The sequence below is a fragment of the Notamacropus eugenii genome, chromosome 1, assembly GCF_028372415.1.
Source record: "Notamacropus eugenii isolate mMacEug1 chromosome 1, mMacEug1.pri_v2, whole genome shotgun sequence".
NCBI lineage: Eukaryota > Metazoa > Chordata > Mammalia > Diprotodontia > Macropodidae > Notamacropus > Notamacropus eugenii.
The window spans coordinates 155444370-155470020 of record NC_092872.1 but is presented as its reverse complement, the minus strand read 5'-3'; the positions used below and the strand labels follow the sequence as shown (position 1 = coordinate 155470020).

Genomic DNA, 25651 nt, shown 5'->3' with positions numbered 1-25651 from the left:
AAACAAGAAATTCTAAGAGGCAGAGGTGAGAGGGGGAGCACATTGCAGTCATAGAGGACAGCCTGTGCAAAGGAGTAGAGTGAGGAGATGACACATCATAGGTGTAGAACAGAGATGAGCTCAGTACAGCCAGATCATGAATACATAGAGTAAGTAGAACAAACCTGGAAGGGTAGGAATGAGCTAGGTTATGAAGAGATGTAAATGACAAATTGAGGAATGGCTACTTAATTCTAGAAATAATGGAAAGGCATTGGAGTTTGTTGAACAGGGAAAGGAGCTGTGCATGACAGCATCAGATCTGAGGAACATCATTTTGGCAGCAGTTGGAGAAGGGATTCGAGTGGGGAGAAGCCTGAGACAGGCAGACCAAATAGGAGGCTATTGCCTTAGTCTCTTATGAGAAATGAAGAGCTTCTCAAGTCTTTCCATTATATACTGCACATGTGAACTAGGGAAAGTTTCTTAACTTTCCTCATCTGTTAAATTAGGAGGCTGATTAGATATATAAACCTGTGACTTTCTATTGAGGCACTGAAAAGAAGATATTATAAAGTAATATCCATTAAAAGAAAGATTAAGATGAAGATATCAGGCTTGGATAATAATTTCATGGAGAATCTTAGAATTTTAAGAGTTGGAAGGGTCCTTGTAGATAACAATTTAGTAGAAATTCCTCATACTACAATATGGAAATTGAGACCTAGAGAACCAAAGCATCTAAGGTCATTAGAACCAGAGTGTGGTCTCATGATTTCCCTCCTAGTACTTTACTAGATCATGTTGTCCTTCACTTATATGGTGCAATTCTTATAGGTGCCATCCAGATTTGGACATTTGCCAAAAAATAAAGAAAAAGCCATGCTGAGAGACTTTAGGGAAACTACTAGAGCTAGATACCAGTTTTCAACCTGTTAAAAGTCATTCTCAGGACTTTATCAATATTTGAAAAGAAAAAAAATTTTTCTTGTGGAATGAATTCCTCATGGAACCATTTTCACATTTTGATCACTCACTTGATGGATATTATGCTACTTTACTATACACAGACAGATATTGTAACTATTCACTATGCTCTGAGGGTCTTCTCTGACACAAATATTTATCTTTAGAACTGATGAGTAAATATCAAGTTTCTTTTTCCTTTCTTTTTTCCCCCAAAATCTATTGTCATGGAATTGTTAACTAGCTTTTGGCACCCAAAATTCACTGAACACTAAAAGGAGAGCTATGTGGTTCAAGTGATAGAGACAAGAGAAGGCATTCCAAGTGAGCACACTGAATTCATAACACACACATCTACAAGACAGAAATACAAAAGAAATGCCATGACTTTTCTTTGGGGCAGGAAAGTAAGTTTCTATTGCCAAATTCTGTCATGGGGAGCTCCAGAAATCATCATGTTTGTGCAGCTTTCTCACAGCTGCCTGCCAGGCAGTAACTGATGGCTATTGAACCAGTTCATTCATCAGCTGTCCAGTCTGAGGAGCTCTCTGCATGGTAGCTCAGTAGGTCCCATTTTATTGCAGTCCTCTTTCACATTTTTGATACTAATACATCTTGGAATGTTTTTTAAGCAGTGGAGAAAAATGATCATTTTTCTTCAGGCATTTCTGTCACCACAAAGGAATGAAAAGTCTTAAAGCAGGAGGTGGGGTGAGGGAGCAGGAAGCAACATAAAAAGAACAATATTCCTTTATGTGCATTTAGTAAAATGCACTCTGACTCTATGAGATTGGAATCTTTTTTTAAAAAAAGAGGAATCACACTGTGCCTTTACGCAACTTACAAGGAATTTCTAACAAAAATTGTAGCTTTATTAAATGTTTAATAATTAGAGTTCGTGTTTACAATAAATTTCTTGTATCTTTATAATATAAAGTTCCTTCAGGACAGAGATCACTCTGATATTATTATGTTTGTTCTGGGCCTAGCTTAGTGAGTTGTACTTGGTAAATGTTTTAAAAATAAATAATTGTTGAAGTGAAAATGTCCCTTACAAATTGCCATGTAGATTTTGGGAATTTTGCTATTTAAAAGCTTACTGAACTTTATCATAAAGTAGGGTAAAGGTGAGAATGAGACTGGAGTTAATCTGGTCTCATCCCTTGAAGAGTTAAGAGACAGGAAGAAAGAAGGCTGTCTATCTGTGGCATAATAGAAAGAATATAGTTATCCTTTCCATATCATGACTTTCCCCATCACGGTTTCACTATATCACAGGTAAGCATAAGAAATAAAATGGAAATTCGGGGGGAGTTTTGTGGAAGCCACAGATGATAGGCAAAGGCTAGCAGATGACACAGAGTCTATGACTGAATATTTAGCCCAAATTTTACAATAAGATAATGTAAACATTCCATGAAAGAAAAAGAAAAAAATTCAGATTTATTCTCTGGTAGGAAGAGAGGACACCAAAAAACCTTATGTGGATTTTCCAAATCATAGGGTACCACATTGTGCTTATAACCCAGGCGATTTGGAAGGGATAACTTTACTGATATGGCAGGATGAGTAGGGTATGAGGAAGTTTCTCAGTTGCCTGTGGGTGGCTCATCATTTCTATTCCAGCTGAAATAAAAGGACCTGTTATTCTTACCATGATCATGAATTTTTAATTGAACATAAAAATATCAGAAAAATACCTTGTAATTTTAAAAGATGGTCTAATAAGAATTCAAAGACATGAAGGAATGTTGTGATGAAAAGAAATACTCTTAAAAATCCTAATTTTGGAATAGAGTTCAATTAATGGAGAAGAATACCTACAGATTAGCATGACTCACAATGCTCCAAGTTAATGTGCAAAAGAATAAATTTGTAGCAAATGTAACATATTATTTAAATTTCATATCTAATATGATGTAAAATAACAAAGACTTTTTTTATCCTACACATTTTAAGCTCTAAAAATGTTCTAAACCACTGCATGTCTACTAAATATGTACAGATTCAAATCAGTTTAATTAAATAATATTTATCAGTTGCATATATTTTGCAGATAACTGGGCAAAGCACTTTAAGCCTAACTTTCTTCAACTACAAAATGAAAGGGCTGGACTAGAAGATCCCCTAAATCCTAAAATTTTATGAATCTAATTATTCCTAGCATGGTGTGGTCACAAAGTTATACATGTTTGAAACTCAATTATAATTCAAAAACAGGTATTGAGACTCTTCTATGAACAAAGTGACCTGCTAGGAACTATTGACTCTTTGTGAACCTGTGTGGTGCAGTGAACAAAGTTGAACTTTAAGTTAGGAGTCAGAAAGACCTAAATTTGAATCCCACCTGGGATACTGATGAGCTATATTAACATAGTCTCTGAGCCTCAGTCTTTTTATTTGTAAAATGAGAAAAATAATAATGCTTATCTCACAATAGAACTAATTTGAGGAACAAATGAGATGCTGTATGAAAAGAGATTTGCACATCTCAAAGTGTTATACAAATGTTATCTATTATAATTTGAATATTTTATACCTGCCTTCAACCCCTACACTTACAACATGTACTTGGCAGTCCATGCTCTTTACCTGCACAAGATGGTCAATTGCTGAGCTGTAATTTCCCAGGGCCTGTTCCACACCTGCCATCTCCTTCAGTACTGGGATACAGTCTTGACTCTTTTTACCTTTACTACTCTCAATATATTTCAGAGATTCGTCATAGTAGGGCAGAGCCTCTCTTGACTTCTTTTGGATCTGGTATAGTCTAAAAAAAATCAAAATAATAAATTATCTCTTGAAATGCAGAACGCTGAAAAGGATTTATTGAAAAAAGGCTGTATAGTGGTGGGCTAAGTTTTCACAAGTTAAAGTGACACTGTGGAAACATTCCCAGAATTATTCATAATGAGAAGCTGTCATGTCAGAATCTATTTCTATATACAGTATCACCATATCCTACATGGCTATAATAAAACATTAAAAATTCATTTCTCAAAATTTTCAAGGACAATTAGTAACTTTCTTTTTTGCAAAGAATTCATAGTGGCACAGAATTTGTCTTGCTTTATTTGTTCTTAGTACAGACCTTTTATTAAAACAAAAAAAAAGCTTTAAATGGATAATTCCATCAATGCATAAAGTAACATAATGTAACAAAGCAATGAATGTATTGAATTAAAGTCTTCATTTCACTTTAACCACTCAGCACTCATAGTATGATTACTTATTCTAAAATAACTTTCAAAAGAATTGACCAATTTTAGTGAAATTTAGTACCCAACATACTAACAAGTATTAAGGTGAACTTTTAATTTGTGGGTCAGATAGCCAACTTGAAATAAACTGATAGCTAATAATTTCTGAATGTGTACATTATCCGTAATTTTACAAATATTTCATTTAAATTTGATGTATTATTAGAGGCTAGTAATAGGATTAAATAAAGTCTACAGTTCAATTGACCACTAGAGTCTTAGATAATGCAGCTAATTAAGGGAAATCTGACTTTGGATTCCTTATCTTCCATAGCAAATGTGAGAATACCATTTAAACTTAGAATGTCTTTTGGGAGCAAATATTCCTTAGAAAATGAGTTTTTAATTTAGGTCTATGAATTTGTTTTTCTAAAAAAAAATTTAACAATTGTAATTTGATATAATGGATTTCCTTTGTAATCCTATATACTTTATTTTATGCATTTGTCAGCATTTACTATGTCCCAGGAACTGTGCTAAGCAGTGACAACACAAAAAGAAGCGAAAGACAGTCTCCACCCTCAAGAAACTCACAATAACCACAAGCAAACAAACATTTATGTAAACAACCTAAACACTGTATAAGTAGGAAATAATTATCCAAGGGAAGATACTAGAATTAAGAGGGACTGGGAGAGGTAGGATTTAGTTGGGACTTGAAGGAATCCAGAAAAGCCAGGAAGAAATGAGGAAGAAATTCCAGGCCTGGGGGACAGCCAGAGAAAATGCCCAGAGCTAAGAGACTGAGTAGAACAGCAAGGAGGCCAGTGTCATTGGATTGAAACATTATTCTGAGAGGAGCATCTCAAAGGCTTCACCAGATTGCCAAAGAGGCCCATGACACAAAACCGGTTAAGAACCCCTGCCTTTGAATATCTACACATCTTATTTTAATCTTGTAAGACTTTCTTCCTTCGATTTCTAATTTTACAAAAGGCATTGTAGCATATGGCTAAAAATTAATGGTTCAATTCAATTAAACTCACCACATAGTTATTAGACATCACCTATGTGCAGGGCAGGGTTCTAGGATTTGGGGATACACATTTAAAAATGAAATAGCCCTTGCCTTCTGAAAAATTTATTGAGAGATATCTACAAGGGGATACTTAAATGCAAGATAACTGGAGAAAGGAGAGAGCATTAACCTACTGGGGGATATCCGAGCAGGCTTTACAGATACTGTGGCATCCAGGCTAAGCCTCTATGGACTCTAAGACTGATGGAGATGAGGCCAGAGCACATCTCAGGCACAGAGAATGGCTGGGGAAAGTGTGCACAGGTGAGATGGCACATTCGGTTCGTTAACAGCTTACACGGACCATAATATGTACAAGGATATAGTATAAAACATGACTGAAAAGACAGGCTAGATCTGGATTGTGGAGGACTTTTAATGCTTGCCTAGGGAGTTTCTATTTTTATTCATTAAATTCCTAATAGATAAAACTTCAAGTAATTCATAAACATAAAGAAAAAAAGCATATGGTTTCAAAAATGAATTTTGAGGCATAATTTTCCCATATAACTAAGCTTAAAGGAATTGAGTTATTCCCTGAATATTCCAGGATAGGAAAAAAATATTCATTTTCCTCTCTTTCTGTGTCCATAAAGGATACAGATTTTGCCAAGGGAGTAACTGCCTAAATGAATAGCTCTTTTGTTTCCAACCCTGTCTGTGTAAGTCATAGAATACAGAATCTGTCCTTTTCTAAAGGGATAACAAAAAAAGTGCAACTGGAATTTGGAATACCAGGTCACAAGGAAGTTGATGACTAGTAGTCAAGTAATGTCCAATCCAATGTTCAAGTGAACTAGTCAATTTATAAGTAATTACCAACTGATAAATCGTCAAAGGATATGAACAGGCAGTTTTTAGATAAAGAAACCAAAACATTTATAGTCATATGAAAAAAACTAAATCATTATTGAATAGGGAAATGTAAATTAAGACAACCCTGACATATCATTTTAGACCTATCAAATTGGCTAAAATGTTTGAAGGAGAAAGTAATAAATGTTGGAGGGGATGTGGAAAAATTGGGACACCAATTCATTGTTGCTGGAATTGTGAAATGATCAAAACATTTTGGAGAGCAATATAGAATTATGCCCAAAGAGTTGTTAAACTGCCTATACCGTTTGACCCAGCAGTACCATCATTAGGTCAATTTCCAAAGATGATTAGAGAAAAAGGGGGAAAAAACCTCTATGTTCTAAAATATTTACAGCAGCTTTCCTTGTGATAGCAAAAAACTGGAAATTGTGTGGATTCTCATCAATTGGGTAATGACTAAACAAGTTGTGGTATATGATTGTGATGGAATACTACTGGGCTATATAAGAAATGATGAGCTTGATGTTGGAAAAACATAGATAGACTTACATGAAATGATGAAGAGCAAAATACGCAGAACTAAGAGAAAGCTGTATATAGGAACAGTAATACTATTACAAGAACAACTTGAAGCAAATATGCCATTTCAGCTATTATAAATACTCAAACTAACTACAAAGGACCTATCAAGGAAGATGCTATCTGCATCCAGAGAAAGAATTGATTAACAGAAGTACATATAGAATGATTTGCACACATACATACACACATTTACATATACATATACATATTTGTATATGGCATAGTGGTAGAAATCTCCAGGGTGGGGGGAGAAAGGAAAAAATGGGGAAAAGATCAAAATTTACATGATAACTATTATATGTTTGAAAGAAGTAGCAAGTTGTACATAGTAGATTTGCATTTCATGTGCAATCATCTTTTTTTAATATGCTATGTTATAGAAATGTTTGTTTTATTCCATAAACTAAAAAAAGAGTAAATCAGTCTATAAGTCAAGAATCTTTGGTTTGTTCCATAGGAATTTACTCCATTAATGCAGATAACAACTCTTTATAAACTTATTAAGAACTATCTGATGCTCAGAGAAGCTAAGTAAGTTATGTGTCTAAGATCACCTAATTTTCAAGGGCCAGGGGTAGTACTTGAACCTAAGACTTCCTTACTCAGAGTCTACTATGCTACCCACTATCCCATGCTTCTTCTCAAGTTAATTCAAATGAGTTATAAATTTATCTCTATCTTATACATACACATACATTAAAGAAAGATACACTTGACAAAATGTTCTTGCAGTGTTCACAAAATATGCATCTGAAAAACATTCGGAGGAATTTCTAAGAACTAGTTCCCCACTAGTCATGTTATATGCTTATACTTTGTGTTTTAAATAAATAATAGTCATTATAATTCTTGTTTTAGTGGTTTCCCAGAGAGAGTACAGTATAGAGAGAGTATTCATCTTCAAAGTGAAGAAGACCAGGTTCAAATGTATTTGTCGTCTGAGGACAGTTAAATAGCTCAGTAGTGTTGGACTTGGGGCAGAAAGACCCAAGCTTAAATCCAGACTCAGACATTTACTAGTTATATGAATCTAGACAAGTCACTTAACTTCTGCCTGACTCAGCTTCCTGATCTGTAAAATGTTGATAAAAACAGCACCTCCCTGTTAGTGTTGTTGAGGATAAAATGAGATAATATAGTAAAGCACTTAGCAAACCTTCAAACACTATATAAATGCTATCCCCTTTTGTCATTATCATCATCATCATCCCCAGTGCTTAATTTGATATACAGTTTCTCATGAGAGATATATTGGTCATAGTGGATAAAGAATCTTGGGGTCAGGAAGATCTCAGTTCAAGTCCTGACTTTAACATCTACTGGCTATGTGACCCTGGGCAAGTTGTTTAATCTCAGTGCCTTAGGCAACTCTCTAAGAAAATATACTAAAGAGAAGATGTTGATCACCCCATCAGACTGTGAATTCCTCAAAAGCAGGATCTAGTTTTTGCCTTTCTTTGTATCCCCAGTGTTTAGCACAGTGCCTGGCACAAAGTACGTAATTAATAAATGCTTGTTGATTGAGCTGCATTGATAGAGGGATTTTGCTCCTGTGGGTTCCTTATACCAACAAAATGTCAGATCTGGAAAAAAATAATACTTTTTGGACAGAAAAGGTCTTCTTAGGACCCTTCTAAAGTCCTTCAGTATGTCTAACCTCAAAAATTAAATTAACAGGTGCAAAAAAACATTAGGTAGTTTAGTTCTAAGTTCTGTTCGGTTGGAATGTCCAGATGTCTATTTTAGGAAAAGGCACTGAGAAGGATTCTGTTCTGCCTTTTACCCTTCTTGGGTCACAATAGTTAAAAGGTGCCCTGGTCAGGATTCAAAATGGAGACCCACCTCCCACTCTTTTTCCTATAATGTGATTTTCCACCAGAGAAACAGCATTACAGGAAAAGGGGTCTGGAAATTGAGCTACTGAAATTCCCCTGGGTGTTAGGGGTGTGAAAAATGATTTCTCTGTGAGACCACAAGCCCTCAAGCTCTTATAAAAATTTAAACCTATGATAAATGAAATTAGCAAGGTTGAATGGAAATAGAGCTGGGCCTAGAGTCAGGAGGGCCTGGGCTTATATAATGGTGAGTTATTAATACAGAAAATTTATCGTATTTAAAAGAAATAACTTCCCAACTGGAAATCGAGGAGATGTCTATCAATAAGGGAATGGCTAAACAAGTTGTGGTATATGAATGTAATGAAATACTACTGTGCTATAAGAAATGATGAGCAGGAGGACTTCAGAGAGGGCTGGCAGTACTTACGTGAACTGATGCTGAATGAAATGAGCAGAACCAGGAGAATATTGTACACAGTAATAGTCACAGTGTGCGATGGCTGTTTCTGGTAGACCTAGCCCTTTAAAGCAATGCAAAGACCTAAACCACTCCCAAACGACTCGAGGCAAAATGCTATTCACATCCAGAGAAAGAATTATGGAACTGGAATGCAGTATGAAGCAGAATATTTTTTCTTGTATCATATTTTCTTTTGTTTTTTCTCATGGTTTCTCTCATTCATTTTAACTCTTCTATGCAACATGACTAATGTGAAAAATGTGGTTAATAAAAATGTATGTATAGAACCCATAAAAGAATGCATGCCATCTTGGGGAAGAAAGGGGAGAAAATCTAAAACTTATGGAAGTGATTGTAGAAAACTGAAAACAAATTAATTTAAAAAAGAATAACTTCCCTAAAAACCACCAGCACAAAACTTGATTAAAAAGTGTTGTGTAGGCATGAGCAGTAAGATAGCAGACTACACATTTTCCCTGATCCCCACAACTCTCAAACCTTTCCAAAAAAGAAATTATGAGCCAAAAATAAGGCAAATTCAGTTGTTTTCATATTCTAGGATACTCAGAAACCAAAAGAAGGTTAAAACTCCCCTCCTTCAAAACAACAATAGAAAAACAAAATAAAACAAACAAAAACAATGGATAGTCACTGACCCTGAGCATATTTAACACCCCTTTCTGACCTTCCACACTATCCACAGTGAGGGTGCATTAGCAGACCCAAGGATCTAACACACGGGTGTACAACAAAACTCAACCTGGCACCCCAGGCCCTCTTCCCTCTTTCTAGAGCTTGTGGAGAAGACCTCATCCCTAGGCTGTAGAAGTCTGCTCAATCACAACAGCCATTATGGCCAGGTAACTCCATAGCACCAGCAGTATAAATCTTGCACTGTCAGTGCTGCACCAGAGAACCAAGAAACAGAAGTTAATGGTCACAATATCAGGACAGGATATCATGTGTGTGTATGTGTGTATGTGTGCGTGCATGTGTGTGTATGTGTGTGTGTGTGTGTGTGTGTGTGTGTGTGTACTTGTAGCACTCCATCAAGACTGAAGGAAAGAACTCAGCATCTAGCTAGGGTCATTTTTGTTTATGCAAAAGTCACTTAGGGCACAGTTTGGCTGATGAACCAAGAATTGTCCAGCATGACAGAAAACTGGGATACTTTGGGCTCCAGCCTCAAAGGAAACCCCCATCAGAGGGAACAGTCAGAAAGTAAGCAATAAGGGAAAATAAGGGAGAAAAAAACTGGCATGACCAAAGATCTCAGGAAGAAGTGAACTCACAGACCTTGAACATAAACAGACAAATCAAAAGGGAAAAACATTAAGAAGAGGAGGAAAGGTCACCTCCAGGTCTAGCAAATGAGTTCAGTTAAAAAAAAAAAAAAAAAAAGGAAAATAATCTAACACTTGATGAGGCAAAGGACCTTGTAGGATATGAGGGGAGTATGGAATCACAACATGCTGTCCCTGAGTGGTTCAAAAGAGAAATAAAAATTATGAGCAGAATTAATGGCCTGTACATCAAAAATAATGGGCAAAATAGAAAAACTGTAAGTCTCACCAAAAAAATAAAAGACAGAAAAATGGATTGGGAATGTGAATGCACAGAAATAAAGGATAGCCTAGAAGAAGAAAAGCAGAAAACAATAACATTAACAGAAAAATATGTTCACAATGCAAGTAAAACATACTGATCTTGAAGCGAGGCTGTATAGAAACAACCCAAGGACTGTAAGTCTCTGAGAACAATACAAAAGGACAAAAAACCTCAACATTATAATGCAAGAAATAGCAGAATTGGGAAAAAATGCCCAGAACTTCTGAACATAGAAAATGAAATATTAATTGAAAGAATTCATAGATCGTTTCCAGAAAAAATCCAAGGCTACAAACTCCAAGAGACATAGTAGTTAAATTCAAACATTTAATTCAGAAATAAGTTCTATAAGCAATCAAGAGAAAGACTTTCAAATACAGAGGAAAAGAAATTAAAACAATTCAAGACTACGCTTTATCCATCAGAAACCATGGAAGGGAATAATGTGTTCTAAGAGGCAATAAAGCTCAGGATACAGCCCGCAGGTAATTAACCCTCAACATTTGAGCTTAACCAATGATGACAAAAGATGGACATTCAATCACAAAGAGGCATTTGAAACAATTTTATAAAGAAAAACTGAACTGAATAGATTATTTGTTCCTTGTATACCTCAAACAATAAAAATGCAGGAATAAATAAATGCAGCCAAGCAAGGACAGCAAGAGTGACAACAGAGAGAGAATAAGAAACTTCCTTCTTAATGCACACACAAGGAAACAAGGATGAAGGTCGAAGTCTGATGGAGGTAACAGTGAAGAGGTGGGTCTGGGGCATTATGGACAGAACCTACTGACAACCTGCCAACAGGCTTGTTTGCTTGTGTTTAGTGGAATTACACTGCAACATGGGAGGGCACATGGGAGAAGAGGGGATCAGGTGACTGAGAGAAATGTTTAACATGCTGGGGTCAAATCAAAGGCTAGCAATAAGAGTAAGGTAACTCTTGTGGTCTCAAAAGGAGAAGAGTCTACAGGAGATTATGTTAGGAGGAGGGGAGAAGGACTGAAAAGCTGGGGGCTAGGAGAGAAGGAAGGAGGTCTTAATTTGACAATGGGAGGGGATTCCACTGACAAATGCTTCTAGGATGAAGAAATATGGTTTGTGAAGGGAGATGGGAATATGGAACTGGGTATAGATTGGGGGACTCAGTATTTGAAAAGTCTATTCATTCTTCCTTGGAGGGTGTGGGGAGTTGCCTGGGAGCAAGTGGCACCTGAAGGAGTAGGAGGATATGGGCCTAGTGAGGATATTTTGAAGCAAATTAAGAAAAGAGGGTAACCAGGACAGAAGAGAGATGAGTAGTGGGCTGCATAAGCATATTAGGAATATGATCTAGGAGGAACTTTGCAATATGGCAATGTCCTCTAAGATACATGCCATAATTGGCACTGTTCTGGGAGTGAGATATAATGGAAGAGGGGAATTGTGAGACAAATTGTACAAGGAGTGGCAGAAACAGCCTAGAGGGTAAGAGACTAGAATGGATACCATGGGCCTTTTGATTGCATGAGGAACACAGAGAACAGAGATGGACCAGATAATTATAAGAGTCATGAATTAGAAAATGAGGGTCTAGAGTAGACAGAAAAAGAAGATGGATAATGAAGAGAATAAGATAAACCCTTTTTGGAAAGGGACACAAAAAATGAAATTAATAAAAACTAATAAGCGAGAGTAGTTGAAGGAGAAAAGGGAGAATCTACTTGACTAAGAGGAAAAAAGGGAGGAAGAACGATATAGCAAGATAAACTTATATAAAGGGAACTAATAAGCAAAATTCCAAAGGTAAAGGAATAACAAAGAAGAAGAAGGGAATAGGGGTAAAGGATAGAGAGACCATAGGAATAGAGCCACCTTAACAAAGGATTAAAGTAAAGTAGCCGAAGTGACAAAGTGCTATGTTTATAGTAAAAGAGGGAAAAAAATAATAAATTGAAAAGAAAAAACAAAATTAGAGCTAGATGGAAGAAAATATAAATCTAACTCTTACATTAAGTGAGAATGGATTAAATAAGCCAAAAAAATGAAAAAGAGTGACAGCATGAATAAGAAAATAAAACCCTACAACCTACTGTATGTAAGACACACATTTAAAAAAATAAAGCAATACATAAAATAAAACTAAAGGGATGGGGAAAAATCTACTGTGCATCAAGTGAATTTCCAAAAGCAGGGATTGCAATCACTCAATGTGACAAGCAAAAACAAACATTTAAAAAATGAAAATGGATAATGAAGGAAACTACATTATGCTGAAAGAAAGCATAGACAACAAATCAATGCCAGTAATAAACTTACATTCTCCAAATACTCTAGCAACCAAATTCATGATGAAAATATTATTTGAGCTATAAGAACACATAAAGAAAAACACAACAGTAACAGGAGACTTTAATATCTCTAAGTTTTGGATAAGACTAACAGAGAGATAAACAAAAAGGAAAATATGCAACAGAATAAATTATTAGGTAAACAAGTTAAAAGATTTATGATGTCCTCTAAATGAGATCGCAAAATAATATACTTATTTCTCAGCAAATGGACCATTGACAAAAATTGACCATGCACTAGAACACAGAGATATTGCAAAACATGTAAAAAGACAGAAATGGTTAATACATCCTTTACATACAATAATGCAATAAAAAAGTAATTGGTTTAGAGACCACACACACACACACACACACACACACACACACACACTTAAAAATGAAATCCTAAATAATGAATAAATTAAGGAACAAATTATAGAAACAACTAGAAACTATGTAAAAGAAAAGTACAATGATGAAACAACATACTAAAACTTCTGAGATGCAGCTAAAGTAGTTTTCAGGGGGAAAAAATCATGTCCCTACAAATATACATTAAAAAAATAAAAAAGAGAAGATGGTGGAGTAGAAGGACAGACCTGTAGAAGTTCCCCTCCATAGTCCATAAAATACCTGTAAAAAAATGACTCTAAATAAATTCTAGATCAGCAGAAGCCACAAAATGACAGAGTGAAAGAGATTTCCAGCCCAAGACAGCCTGGAAAGCCAACAGGAAAGGTCTATTGCACGGGATGCAGAGCAGAATGCAGCCTGCCCTTGGTTGTGGCATGGCAGGGACTGGACTGGAACAGGCTTCAGGGGGCAGAATCCCTGGCAGCAGCTGCAGTTACCAGATTGCTCAACCCACAAAAGCCAAAGACAGCTTCAAAGGTCAGTGAGAAAGTTCTTTTACCTGGGTGAGAAGAGAACAGGGTCTGGCCCCGCCCGCAGCAACAACTGCAGCAGCAGTGTCCATTTTTGGAGCCCTCAGTCTAAAGTCCCTGGGGGAATTGGGCAGCTGATCTGGATCTCTGGATCTCAATCTCTGGATCTCTGAGTGGCTCTCCTGGGTTGAGGAAGAGTGCTGGCATGGTGGAGCTGGAGGCAGTTGTGGAGAGGGAATCGTACTCTCAGAACAGAGTACTTGTAGTTGCTCACAGACAAGAGCACAGGCCAGGAGAGGAGGAAACTCCTCTCCCTTGATTGTGCCACTTTGGAGGAACTGAGAACTTAAAGGTCCCTAGAGTATACCCTCCTCTTGACAAAGGGCCCAAAAGTCAAGCAATTGGCTAGAAAAATGCCCAAAAAAGAGAAAAAAATAAGATTACAGAAGGCTACTTTCTTGCTGAACAGGTATTTTCTTCCATCCTTTCAGATGGGGAAGAACAATGTATACCATCAGAGGAAAGCATAAAAGTCAAGGCTTCTCCATCCAAAACCTCCAAAATAAATATGTAATGGTCTCAGGCCATGGCAGAGCTCACAAAAGATTTTGAAAATCAAGTAAGAGAGGTGGAGGAAAAATTGGGAAGAGAAATCAGAGCAATGCAAGAAAATCATGCAAAGAGAGCCAATAGCTTGCTGCAGGAGACTCAAAAAAATGCTGAAGAAAATAACACCTTTAAAAATAGGCTAACTCAACTGGTAAAAGGGTCCAAAAAGCCAATGAGGAGAAGAATGCTTTAAAAAGCAGAATTAGCCAAATGGAAAAGGAGGTTCAAAAGCTCACTGAAGAAAATAGTTATTTCAAAATTAGAATGGACCAGAAGGTAGCTAATGACTTTATGGGAAACCAAGACATTACAAAACAAAACCAAAAGAATGAAAAAATGGAAGATAATGTGAAATACCTCACTGGAAAAACAGCTGACCTGGAAAATAGATCCAAGACAGACAATTTAAAAATTATGGGACTCCCTGAAAGTCATGATCAAAAAAATAGAGCCCAGACATCATCTTTATGAAATTATCAAGGAAAACTGCCCTGATATTCTAGAACCAGAAAGCAAAATAAATATTGAAAGAATCCATCAATCACCTCCTGAAAGAGATCTGAAAAGAGAAACTCCTAGGAATATTGTAGCCAAATTCTAGAGTTCCCAGGTCAAGGAGAAAATATTGCAAGCAGCTAGAAAGAAACAATTTGAGTATTGTGGAAATACAATCAGGATAACACAGGATCGGGCAGCTTCTACATTAAGGCATGGAAGGGCTTAGAATATGATATTGCAGAAGTCAAAGGAGCGAGGATTAAAACCAAGAATCACCTACCCAGCAAAACTGAATATAATACTTCAGGGGGAAAAATGGTCATTCAATGAAATAGACAACTTTCAAGCATTCTTGATGAAAAGACCAGAGCTGAATAGAAAATCTGACTTTCAAACACAAGAATCAAGAGAAACATGAAAAAATAAACAGGAAAGAGAAATCACAAGGGACTTACTAAAGTTGAACTGTTTACATTCCTGCATGGAAAGATAATATTTGTAACTCTTGAAACTGTTCTAAGTATTTGGGTAGGTGGTGGGATTACATACACACACACACACACACACACGTGTATGTATATGTATATATATATACATATACATGTATATATATATACATATATATATATACACACAGAGATCATAGGGTAAGTTGAATAGGAAGGGATGATATCTAAAAAAATAAAATCAAAGGGTGAGAGAGGAATGTATTGGGAGGAGAAAGGGAAAAATTGAATGGGGTAAATTATCTCTCATGAAAGAGGCAAGAAAAAGCTTTTCCAATGGAGGGGAAAAGGTGGGAGGTGAGAGGGAAAAAGTGAAGCTTACTCTCATCATATTTGGTTTAAGGAGGGAATCACATGCACACTCAATTTGGTATGAAAATCTATCTTACATTACAGGAAAGTTGAGGAAAAGGGAGTAAGTGGGGTGGAGGGAATGATAGAAGGAAGGGCAAAAGGGAGGAGGGAGCAATTAGAAGTAAACACTTTTGGGGGAGGACAAGGTGAAAAGTGAGAATAGAATAAATGGGGAGCAGGATAGGATGGAGGGAAATATAATTAGTCTTACACAACATGACTATTATGGAAGTCTTTTGCAAAACTATACATATATAGCCTATATTGAATTGCTTGCCTTCTCAGTGGGGATGGGTGAGGAGGGAGGAAGGGAGACAAGTTGGAACTCAAAGTTTTAGGAACAAAGTTTGAGAATTGTTTTGGCATGCAACTTGGAAATAAGAAATACAGGTAATGGGGTATAGAAATCCATCTTGCCCTACAAGAAAAGAGGGGGATAAGGGAAGGGAGAGGTGTGATAGAAGGGAGGGCAGATTGGAGAAATGGGTAATCAGAAAGCAAGGCGTTTTGGGGGGGAGGGGAGAGATGGGGAGAAAATTTGGAACTCATAATTTTGTGGAAATGAATGTTGAAAACTAAAAATAAATAAACATTTAAAAAATAGAAAAAGAGGATTAATGAATTGATCATGCATTTAAAAAAATTAGAATGCCAACAAATAAACAAATCTAAACTTAAAATAAACACAAAAGATACTAAAAGTTAGAAGAGAAATTGGAAACAAAACCAACCACAAATATAATAAATAAAACTAAAAATAAAAACAAATCAATACATTTGCCATGTTTGACAACATACATCTCATTCACATTACCTAATTGTTTTTGGAAGCAACAAATTTTGCAATACTCTTCTGCTTAAGATATGAGGGACCTCTTATTTGAAAAGGCCAGCAAAGTTGAAAAACTTTTAGCTAATCTGACTAAAAAGAAGAAAGCAGAAAATTGAATCACTAAATTAGCAAGTAGCAAGGTGAAATTACAACAAAACCAGGATAAAAAGGATAATCAGAACATATTATGCATAGTTCCATGCTAACAAAACTAAGAATACAAAAGAGAGAAATACCTCCAAAATACATATCTAAATATGACAAGACTGGATAAAAATATTAAATAATTCAATGTCTGAAAACAAAATAGATCTAGGTATACAGGAACTATCCAAAGGACAAAACTCTTACTACTGATGGAATCCCAGAATTCTATCAAACTGTTACAGAACAGTGAGCACCCATAGTTTACAAATTATTTTCAAAAAGTGAGAAAGAAAGCAATCTACCAGGTATTTGGAGACAAAGCAGATGCCCATCACTTGGGGAATGGCTAAACAAATGGCTAAACATAATAGAGTATTACTGTGTTGAGAAAAGATGTGAGAAAGGAACAGAGATGAATAGAAAGATCTATAATGAACTAATGTAGTGAAGTAAGCAGAGCCTAAAAAATAATATACACAGTGACTCCAATAATGTAACTGGATTGAACTACATCAAAACTGAATAACAAAATCATAAAGATCAAGTTGGACTTGAATGAAGAGATATTAGAAGATACCCTCAACCAATCCTTTCATGTAATTGGGGGGGGGGGTCCACAAGTGCTACATATTATACATGTTTTCAGACTTTCTCAATACATTCAGTCATGCTAATTTTTTTCCTCTCTAAAAAAATACTATTAGATGGCTCTGTAAGTGAGAAAACTGAGATAATTATCGTGGTATAAAAATCCATGATATTAATAAAAACATTTTTAAAAAGTGCTATGGACTGAGGTTCTTTCAATGACCCAATCTTTTCAACAAATTACTACATATTAATTTGAACAGATAAGTATACATTGAAATGAATAGAGAAAATGACAATTTTTATTTATCCCTTCAGTAAACTTAGAAGGGAGAATGGATACAAAATGTAAGCAATTAAATGGAAATCACATTCAGATTATTAATTAAAGTCAACCAATAATTAGGGAGAATTTTAGCTACAACACATGAGAAATATAAATTGAATTAAAAGATTGTTGAACTATAGGAAATAGATTTTATTAGTTCATTTTTCAAATATTCTGTTTAATCAAAGACTCCTGATTTGAAAAGAAGTAAAAGCAAACTTCTCATGCACATAAATGGTAATGAAAATCAAAACTATATGATGTACATAAGTAATGCTCAAAGAGGAAATTTGCATTTCTGTTGACTGATTAAGTTTCCAAGCCTTAATTTCCTATCTCAGTTTTTTATTTTTTAGGACATTACATTCATAGGTGAGACAAACTTAAAGAAAGGAATTTATACCTGGTAATAGTTCCTTTGACTATTATAATGCTGAACAAGTTAAATTTACCTAGAAAATTACAAGTGTAGTAATCCATTCATGGAAAAGCTATTTACAAATTAGCCCCCAACAAAATGTAAGCTTCATAAGATCAGGGTCATTTTTTAATTTGTAATTTCAGTTCCTGGAATTACATAGTATCTGGCACATAGTCCATGTTTAATATAAACTCCTTCACTGATTAATTACAATTAGAATTTCTAATGTTACATATATTTTATATACTTTTTCCACTTAACTTAGATTTTAAACTTTTCATTATTTACCTTTTAAAAAATACATGTTTTGTTGATGCCCTTTAGTTACACTGATGTCACTTCTGAATGAATTCTCCTCTCCTCTACCCCCCAATGAACACTCCTTTGTAGCAAAGAAGTGTAGTTAATTAAAACAAATCAATACATTTGCCATGTTTCACAACATATATCTCATTCACGTTATCTAAATGTGGGAAGAAACAACTTTCACAATACTCTTCTATTTAAGATATGGGGGTCTTGTATAAATGTTATTAAAAGATGAAAACAGAGGGAATTTCTTTACACAAAAGCAACCTGATATATTAATAAATGCCCCTAAATGAAATGCAAATCTATAGTGCAAAGGCATACTTAAGAAGACTAGCATGCTAGGAACAAGATAGTTTAGATTAGTGGAAGGTCTCTTTGTCAGAAGCACACTCATTCATATAGTAATTATTAATTATTATTATGGGCCAAGCACTATTTTAGGAACTGGCAAACAACAATGAAATAGTCCTTGCCTTCATTGCACTTATGTTCGTTCTGCTGGGGATATAAAACTGTAAGTATATGTTCCATGAATGGAAAGTTGCGACAAAAAATTTTCAGATTGAATTCAGCATGTTGTTAAAAGAGTAAAGTGGTTAAATGAAATAATTACCAGGTAGAAATAAAATATAAACTAGATGATTTCCTGCTGTGACTGCCCCAAATTAAGGGACTTTTATTTAGGTTTTTTTTTTTTATATATAACACAAAAGTTTCACAGACTTCCTTTCATTTCTAGAATACATTACATCTGGGAAGAAGTTTAGTATATTTTCTTTTCAGATTCTTAGGATATCTCTAGTAAGTAGACATACAAAAGTTGGGATAAGGTAACATTAGATTTTATTATCATCTATTGATGTGATGTCAGTTTGAATAACTTAAAATATATTATTTAACCTGCAATTTAACAAAGAGAAATCTGTCATTGCTATCATGCTGTAATTAGGTTCCAGAATTAATAGACCTTCCAGAAATAGAAACATTCAGAAGTCTGCAACTTTGGTTTTTCTGGCTTCTCATCTAAAATATAATAATCAATTTTTAAAATATAAAATAGGCAGGGAAAATATGAATGTTTTAGGTTTCAAAAGATAATACTTAGAGTTGGTTGTTCAGTGTACACAAGGAAATTAATACAGGCAAATTTGATTACTAACTTAATCATTTTGACTCACTCTAATTAACAGAAAATACCATTTCATTTTTTTCACATGTAAATTGGGGAACACTTTTTCTTAACATGTCCATGATATAGGTATAAGCCTATTGTGTCCATAATGTATTTGAATAGCTCTCATAAACATGTTCAAACAGATGAAAAGATAAAGATTTTTGAACAACAGAGCAATGCAGTATGTTATATCTGGTGAGCCCAAATTTTAAAGGCAAACATATTTTATTGAATGAAAATATAGCTGCAATAGCTTTAAAGAACATGCAATGAGAAGCTATCTTCAAATGAACTACAAAAGATAATATGTCGGTGACAGATTTGTTTCACTATGCAATAAACAAATATTTATTGATCTGTGATGGATTCATCAATTAAACCTTGTCATTGCTATAATGACAAAAGTAGAATAAAAAACCCTTAGAAATGTGTGAGAAGACTGTATATGAGAACAAAAGGAAAAATGGTTTATAGGATTTGCATTGATAAGGAAGCAACAGAATCAAATAAATTAATAGGGCAAGTGAGATTTTTCTATGGTGCAAATGAGAAACTAACTAAAAACTTATCGCTTTCCACTATCCAGTTATATAAATGAAGGACAAGCTTTATTTTTGATTGATTTAGTGAAAATAACTTTGAGCCTTTCCTCTATATTAATAGAAAAAGAATATCCTTCATTGGACTGTTGCCACATTTTGCTGACTACCTGCTGCACATCCCAACATTTCCAAAAATCAAATCATCTCATGCTCCTTAAACTTGCTCTTCTTTCTCACTTCTCCACTTTTATCAATAGTACCACTATTCTCCTGTTATCCAGGATCATTTTTGACTTTTCCTTTTCCAATACGCTTCATAATCAGTGGCTAAATCCTACGAATTTTACCACCAATGATATTTCTTAAACTAGTCACCTCCTTACCATTCCTACTGCTACAGCTTTAGTTCAGGTCCTTATTACATTTCACATACACTACTGTGTTACATCCTAATTGGTTTTCCCATTTCTACTCTTTCCCATTTTACACTCTTACCATTTTGTGACCTCCTGAACCAGTAGATCTTGCTGAGGAAGACTTAACCTTTTTAGCCCTGGAATTCCTCCCCAGAGGCCCTAAGATCCTGACTAATGAGCGCTTTCATGTATTGTATGGGTTATCACATTAGGCCAGATGCTCCAGTCATTTTCCACTTTATTTCCCTCCCTCTTTAACACTGTGCAAGGTACCCTGTGCACCTTTGCTTCCTTTACAATTCTGAAATTATTACCCAATCAACTTTGCCACAGCTCTTAGAAAGGTTGTGTCAATCTACGCTTCCTCTTGGATCCACTCTTTATCCCTCTAACTTTCCGAATCAGAATGGCCCTCCCTCCACATTTCTCCCCTATATGTATTGTCTTTTCCAATTAAATTGTAAGCTCCATGAGGGCAGGTATTGTCTTTGCTTATGTTTCTGAATTCTCAACACTTAGCAGAATGCTTCAATAACAGTAAGATGCCTAATAAATCCTTTTTCATTTGGAAATTCATAGTCAGCTTATACTTTGTTTCCATAATCATCTTACTCTCTCACTCATAAATGAATGGTACAAATCAAACTACCAAGGTTACTTTAGAGACCTAAACGAAATAATACCAAAAATTCATTTGGAAGAACAAAAAGCATGAAATTTTAAGGTAAATTATGGGGGAGGGGAAAGTAGGAAGGGAAACTACAACACAAATGTCTGGGGCTCAAATTATGTTATTAAAAGTTAGTCTTCAAAATTATTTGGTATTGGTTAAAATATGAAAAGCAAATCATTGAGATAGACTAGAAAGCAAAAATCAAGAAAAAGTAAATCAAATATGTCAATATTTGAGATATGCAAGAACATAACTACTTAAGAAGTACCAACCTATTTGGCAAGAACTGGTGGGAAAACTGAAAAGCAGTTTGGCAAAAAACAGGTTTCTGTCAGCATCATACACCATTTGGCTGTGAAGTGAAATCTTTGAACTTTCAGTTCACTTTGCACCTTCTTCTTGAATACCTTTTTGTCTTTAGCCCATCTCCTCCTCTAGTTCAAATAATTTTATTTATCAAGTTCTTCCAAATTTTCCCTCCACAAATTCAATCTCTGGCCCTATTCATAGTTGGAAAACTTGCAAGATTTTCTTTAAAACTCCTTCTTCAGATCAAGTCCTTCTCCTTGCAGTCTTTTCTTTATTCCTCCAAAATAAGTGTTCCCCATCTCTTTGAATCTCACCTAGTATTCTATTTTTCTTAGGAGTTCATATCTCTCCAATGTACTTATTGCAATCTAATTTGTAGTCTAGTTATGTATGCCACTATCTGATCCCTCCTGATACTGTAAACTCTTGGAAGGCCAGAATTGTGTCTAATCATTTTTGTATCTCCAGGACCTAGGGGAATGTTTTGCATTTAACAGACAGTTCATTTCAACTCACCAAACATTTAATTACATGTTCATTTATACTAATAACTGACATTTCTATATAGTAATTTAAAATTATCAAAGTGATTTACATTTCATTTCAGTTGATCATCCAAATAACTCTGTGAATAAATCAAGGTATTATTTTGCCCATTTTACAGAGAAATGTGAGGTTAAGAGGTGCTATGGTCACAAAACTATTTTTAGACACAATATTCAAACTCAGGTCCTTCATGATCCTCAGTACAACATCCCTTTTGAGATACCAGCTTGACTAGCAATAACTATTTAATAAGTGTAACTGAGTAACGGATGTAGTAGAAAAAAAGAGGAAAAGAGTATAGAAAAAAATGAAAACCTTAAAGGTTTAAAAAAAACAAACCACACACCTAGGTACAATTAATTTCTTTGATTCTTGCCTTTACTCTCCTCCAATTCACCAAGAAAAAAATATCAGGTCTATGATTTCATTGTTATAGGAAATTCTTGGGTGAGGAAATTCCCTCTATCAATGGACCTCAGCATCTTCTCCATTTTATTTAGAGAACTGCCTACATCACTGAGAGATTAAGGCATGTGACCAGGGCCACTACAGCTAGAGATCTAAGGATGACAGATACAACTGCACATAGAGGACTAAAACAGAAGATGGTTTCTTTGAAGAATACAATCCACAAAATTCAAACCATGGCTCTGATAACTTTATGTAATGGTAGAGAAAGGAAATAATAAGAATTCAGAAAGCTAAAGTCAGAAAGCTAGTGATCAGACAAGTTAAAGACATAAAAAAGAGTATTTGTTGAATAAAGTATTGTTGGGAAATAAATTTCTAGAACGTCTCAAATTTTTAATAAAGATTCAAGAAAGATTAAAATCATCCTAAGTAAACACCAAAGCTAAGGCAAAAAACCCCCACAAAAAACAAATATGATTCCACATCTTTGGAAAAACTAAAAAAACAAGTGTCATAAGCCAATATCCTAACAGTTCACATGATGTCTATCAAGTAGAACAGTGCAGTAAAAATGACAAAATGATCTTCCTTTCTAATTTTTTTCCTATTCCTTGTAACAGCCAATACTGACTGAGTGAAGGAAACTTTCCTCTTCATCTCCTCTTTTACTAGGGTTCTTGTTTTTAACAACCACTTTTGTCAAATTAGTGTTCATACTACACTATAAAAAACCTTTGCTCTTAAAGCTTGTATGAGGAAGGAAAAAGCTAGATTAAGATTTGTGTTTAATTTTTTCTTTTTGTAAAATAGAATTATTTACTTTTCAAATCTTTCAAGTTTCTAATGCACAGATAAACTCCTTATTAGTTTTTGTAGATTATGTATGTATGTGTGTATGTTATGTACACACACATATATCTATATGTCAGGCTGAGGAGTTTGACAGTTTTTTTTATCAGGGTGATGTGATGAGACCTCACCTTTAGGAACAGTATTTGGGTAGCTATGTGGAAAATGGATTAAAGAGCAAAGAGACAGTAAACACAGAGATAACTGAGAAGGATAATAATATTATCCAAACAAGTGGAGATGAGAACTTATACTAGTGATACTTGTTTGAGAGGATAAAAGGGGATGGATGTAATAAAGGATGAAGTAGGATTGATAATTATTTGGTATCTAATTGGATATAGGGAGGTGAAGGAGAAAGAAGGACCAAAGATGACTCCAAAGTTATAAACCTGGGTCATAGGGAGGATGATGACACACTTAAAAGAAACAGGAAAGTTTGGAGGAGAAACTTCTGGAGGTGGGGGAATGATGAGTTCCATCTTGGATATGAGTTTCATATGTTTTTGGAACACCCAGGCAGAGCTATCCAAAAGGGAGCTACATTTAAGAGTATAATTAGGAGGACAATGAACCAACAAAAATTAGAAAAGATCCATAAAGATTTATATGACTATTTTGTTATCCATTATTAACAATGGAGACACTATATTTGGACTCTAACATCATAGTCTCCAATATGCTGTAGGAGAAAGTAGAAAGAGCTCTAAAGAAAGCAAAGGTGAGAAGAACAGCTAGACTAGACCAAGTATATACAGAAGAAGGCCACACTGGACATGACACAGTTTTGATTGTGTTGAGGGAACAATGCTCAATAAATTGACAAATATTTACTAAGTGCATTTACTGCCAGACACTGTGCTAGGCATTGAGGATATATGTACAAAAATGAGATAATCCCTGCCACTGAGGAGCTTGCACTCTATTAGATATTTGAAAGAGAGTATACAAATGCTTTGAAAAAATCATAAACACTGATACTTAAAAAAATATCAGAAAGATACCTATAACTTCTAACACATATGCCTATTTTCCCATCTCTATAAAATCTTTGAGAATAAGCTATGCAGGTACTGACAACTTCTTTGGAAGAGGCTTATGAAGGGACAGGTAGGCTTTAGCAAATGATATTCTACAGTGGGCCATATCTAGATAGTCAGAAAATTGAATGAAAATGCAAAGAATACATTATCCTGATGTGGTTGTTCTTTTATTAAAAAAAAAAATGCTACCTGAAACATATTCTGGCAAAATGTCTCGTGTGTGTGTGTGTGTGTGTGTGTGTTTTAAAATTATACAAGATTCCTTAAAAGATATAAGTACAGAGATGACTTTCTTTCCCCAAAGAATTAACATTACAGGTCACTTAAAAGGAGAGGTACATCCTATCCCTGAAAAAAACTCTCTTGTATGATGTAGGTGAGGAAGTTATACAACCATTACAATAAAAAACAGTGAAGGAGAAGTGTTACCAAGAATATCATCAAAGAGACATATTACTAGAAAAGATGAGTCAGTTGCAGTGAGAACAAGGGATAACTAAAGTACAGTACTTTGACTTCCAATGTTAAAAATTACTTCCAATGTTAAAAGATCTAAAGATCATAGAAAGAAGAAAATGTCCTTTATGTGCAAAAATATTTATAGCAGTTCTTTCTGTGGTGGCAAAAAAAAACCTGGACATTACGAGGATGTTCAACAACTGCGCAATGTCTGAATAAGCTGTAGTATGTGAATGTGATGGAGTACTACTATGTGATAAGAAATGAGGAAATAGATTATTTAAAAAAGACATAGAAAGATTTACATGAAATAGTGCAAAACTAAGTAAGCAGAAACAGAACAATTTATAAAAGGGAAGTGAACAAGCATTTATTAAGCACCTATTATGGGTCAGGCAAAACATTAAGCACGTTACAAATGTTCTCTCATTTGATCCTTACAACAACCCTGGCAGGTAGTTATTCGTAAGATTTCTATTTTATAGTTGAGGAGACTGAGGAAGACAGAGATTAAGTGACCTGCTCAGGGTCACATAGCTAGTAAATAAGTGTCTGAGGTGGGGTTTGAACTCAGGTTTTCTGATCCCTGTGCCACCTAACTGCCCCATGATATTATAACATCAATATTACAAAAAATCAACAATTTTGAAGACTTCTATGAACTAGTGAAAAATGACATGAGTAGAAGCAGGAGAACAATTAATACCACACTGTAAAAAAAAAACCCGAAGCAACTTTGAAGTGCTGGGTTTGGAGTATTGAGACATATATTTTTGTGTACAGCCATTGGGGAAATTTGTTTTGTTTAACTATATTTGTTATAAGAAATTTTCTCTTTTTTTTTCATCAGGGTGTGGGGCAGAGGGACGGAAAGGATGTCTGTTCATTAAAAAAAAAAAATAGAG

The 25651-nt window shown here is 34.9% G+C and overlaps 1 protein-coding gene across 9 annotated transcripts in view; it reads right to left on the bottom strand.

Annotated features, from left to right (window-relative positions):
- The window catches only part of TTC23 (tetratricopeptide repeat domain 23), a 141331-nt gene that overhangs the window by 46678 nt on the left and 69002 nt on the right, over positions 1 to 25651 (bottom strand). For all 9 annotated transcript variants that reach the window (XM_072617040.1, XM_072617048.1, XM_072617046.1 and 6 more), the window contains one exon: positions 3538 to 3715. In XM_072617040.1, coding sequence (XP_072473141.1) covers positions 3538 to 3715 — 178 coding nt within the window. The remainder of the gene's footprint in view (positions 1 to 3537; positions 3716 to 25651) is intronic.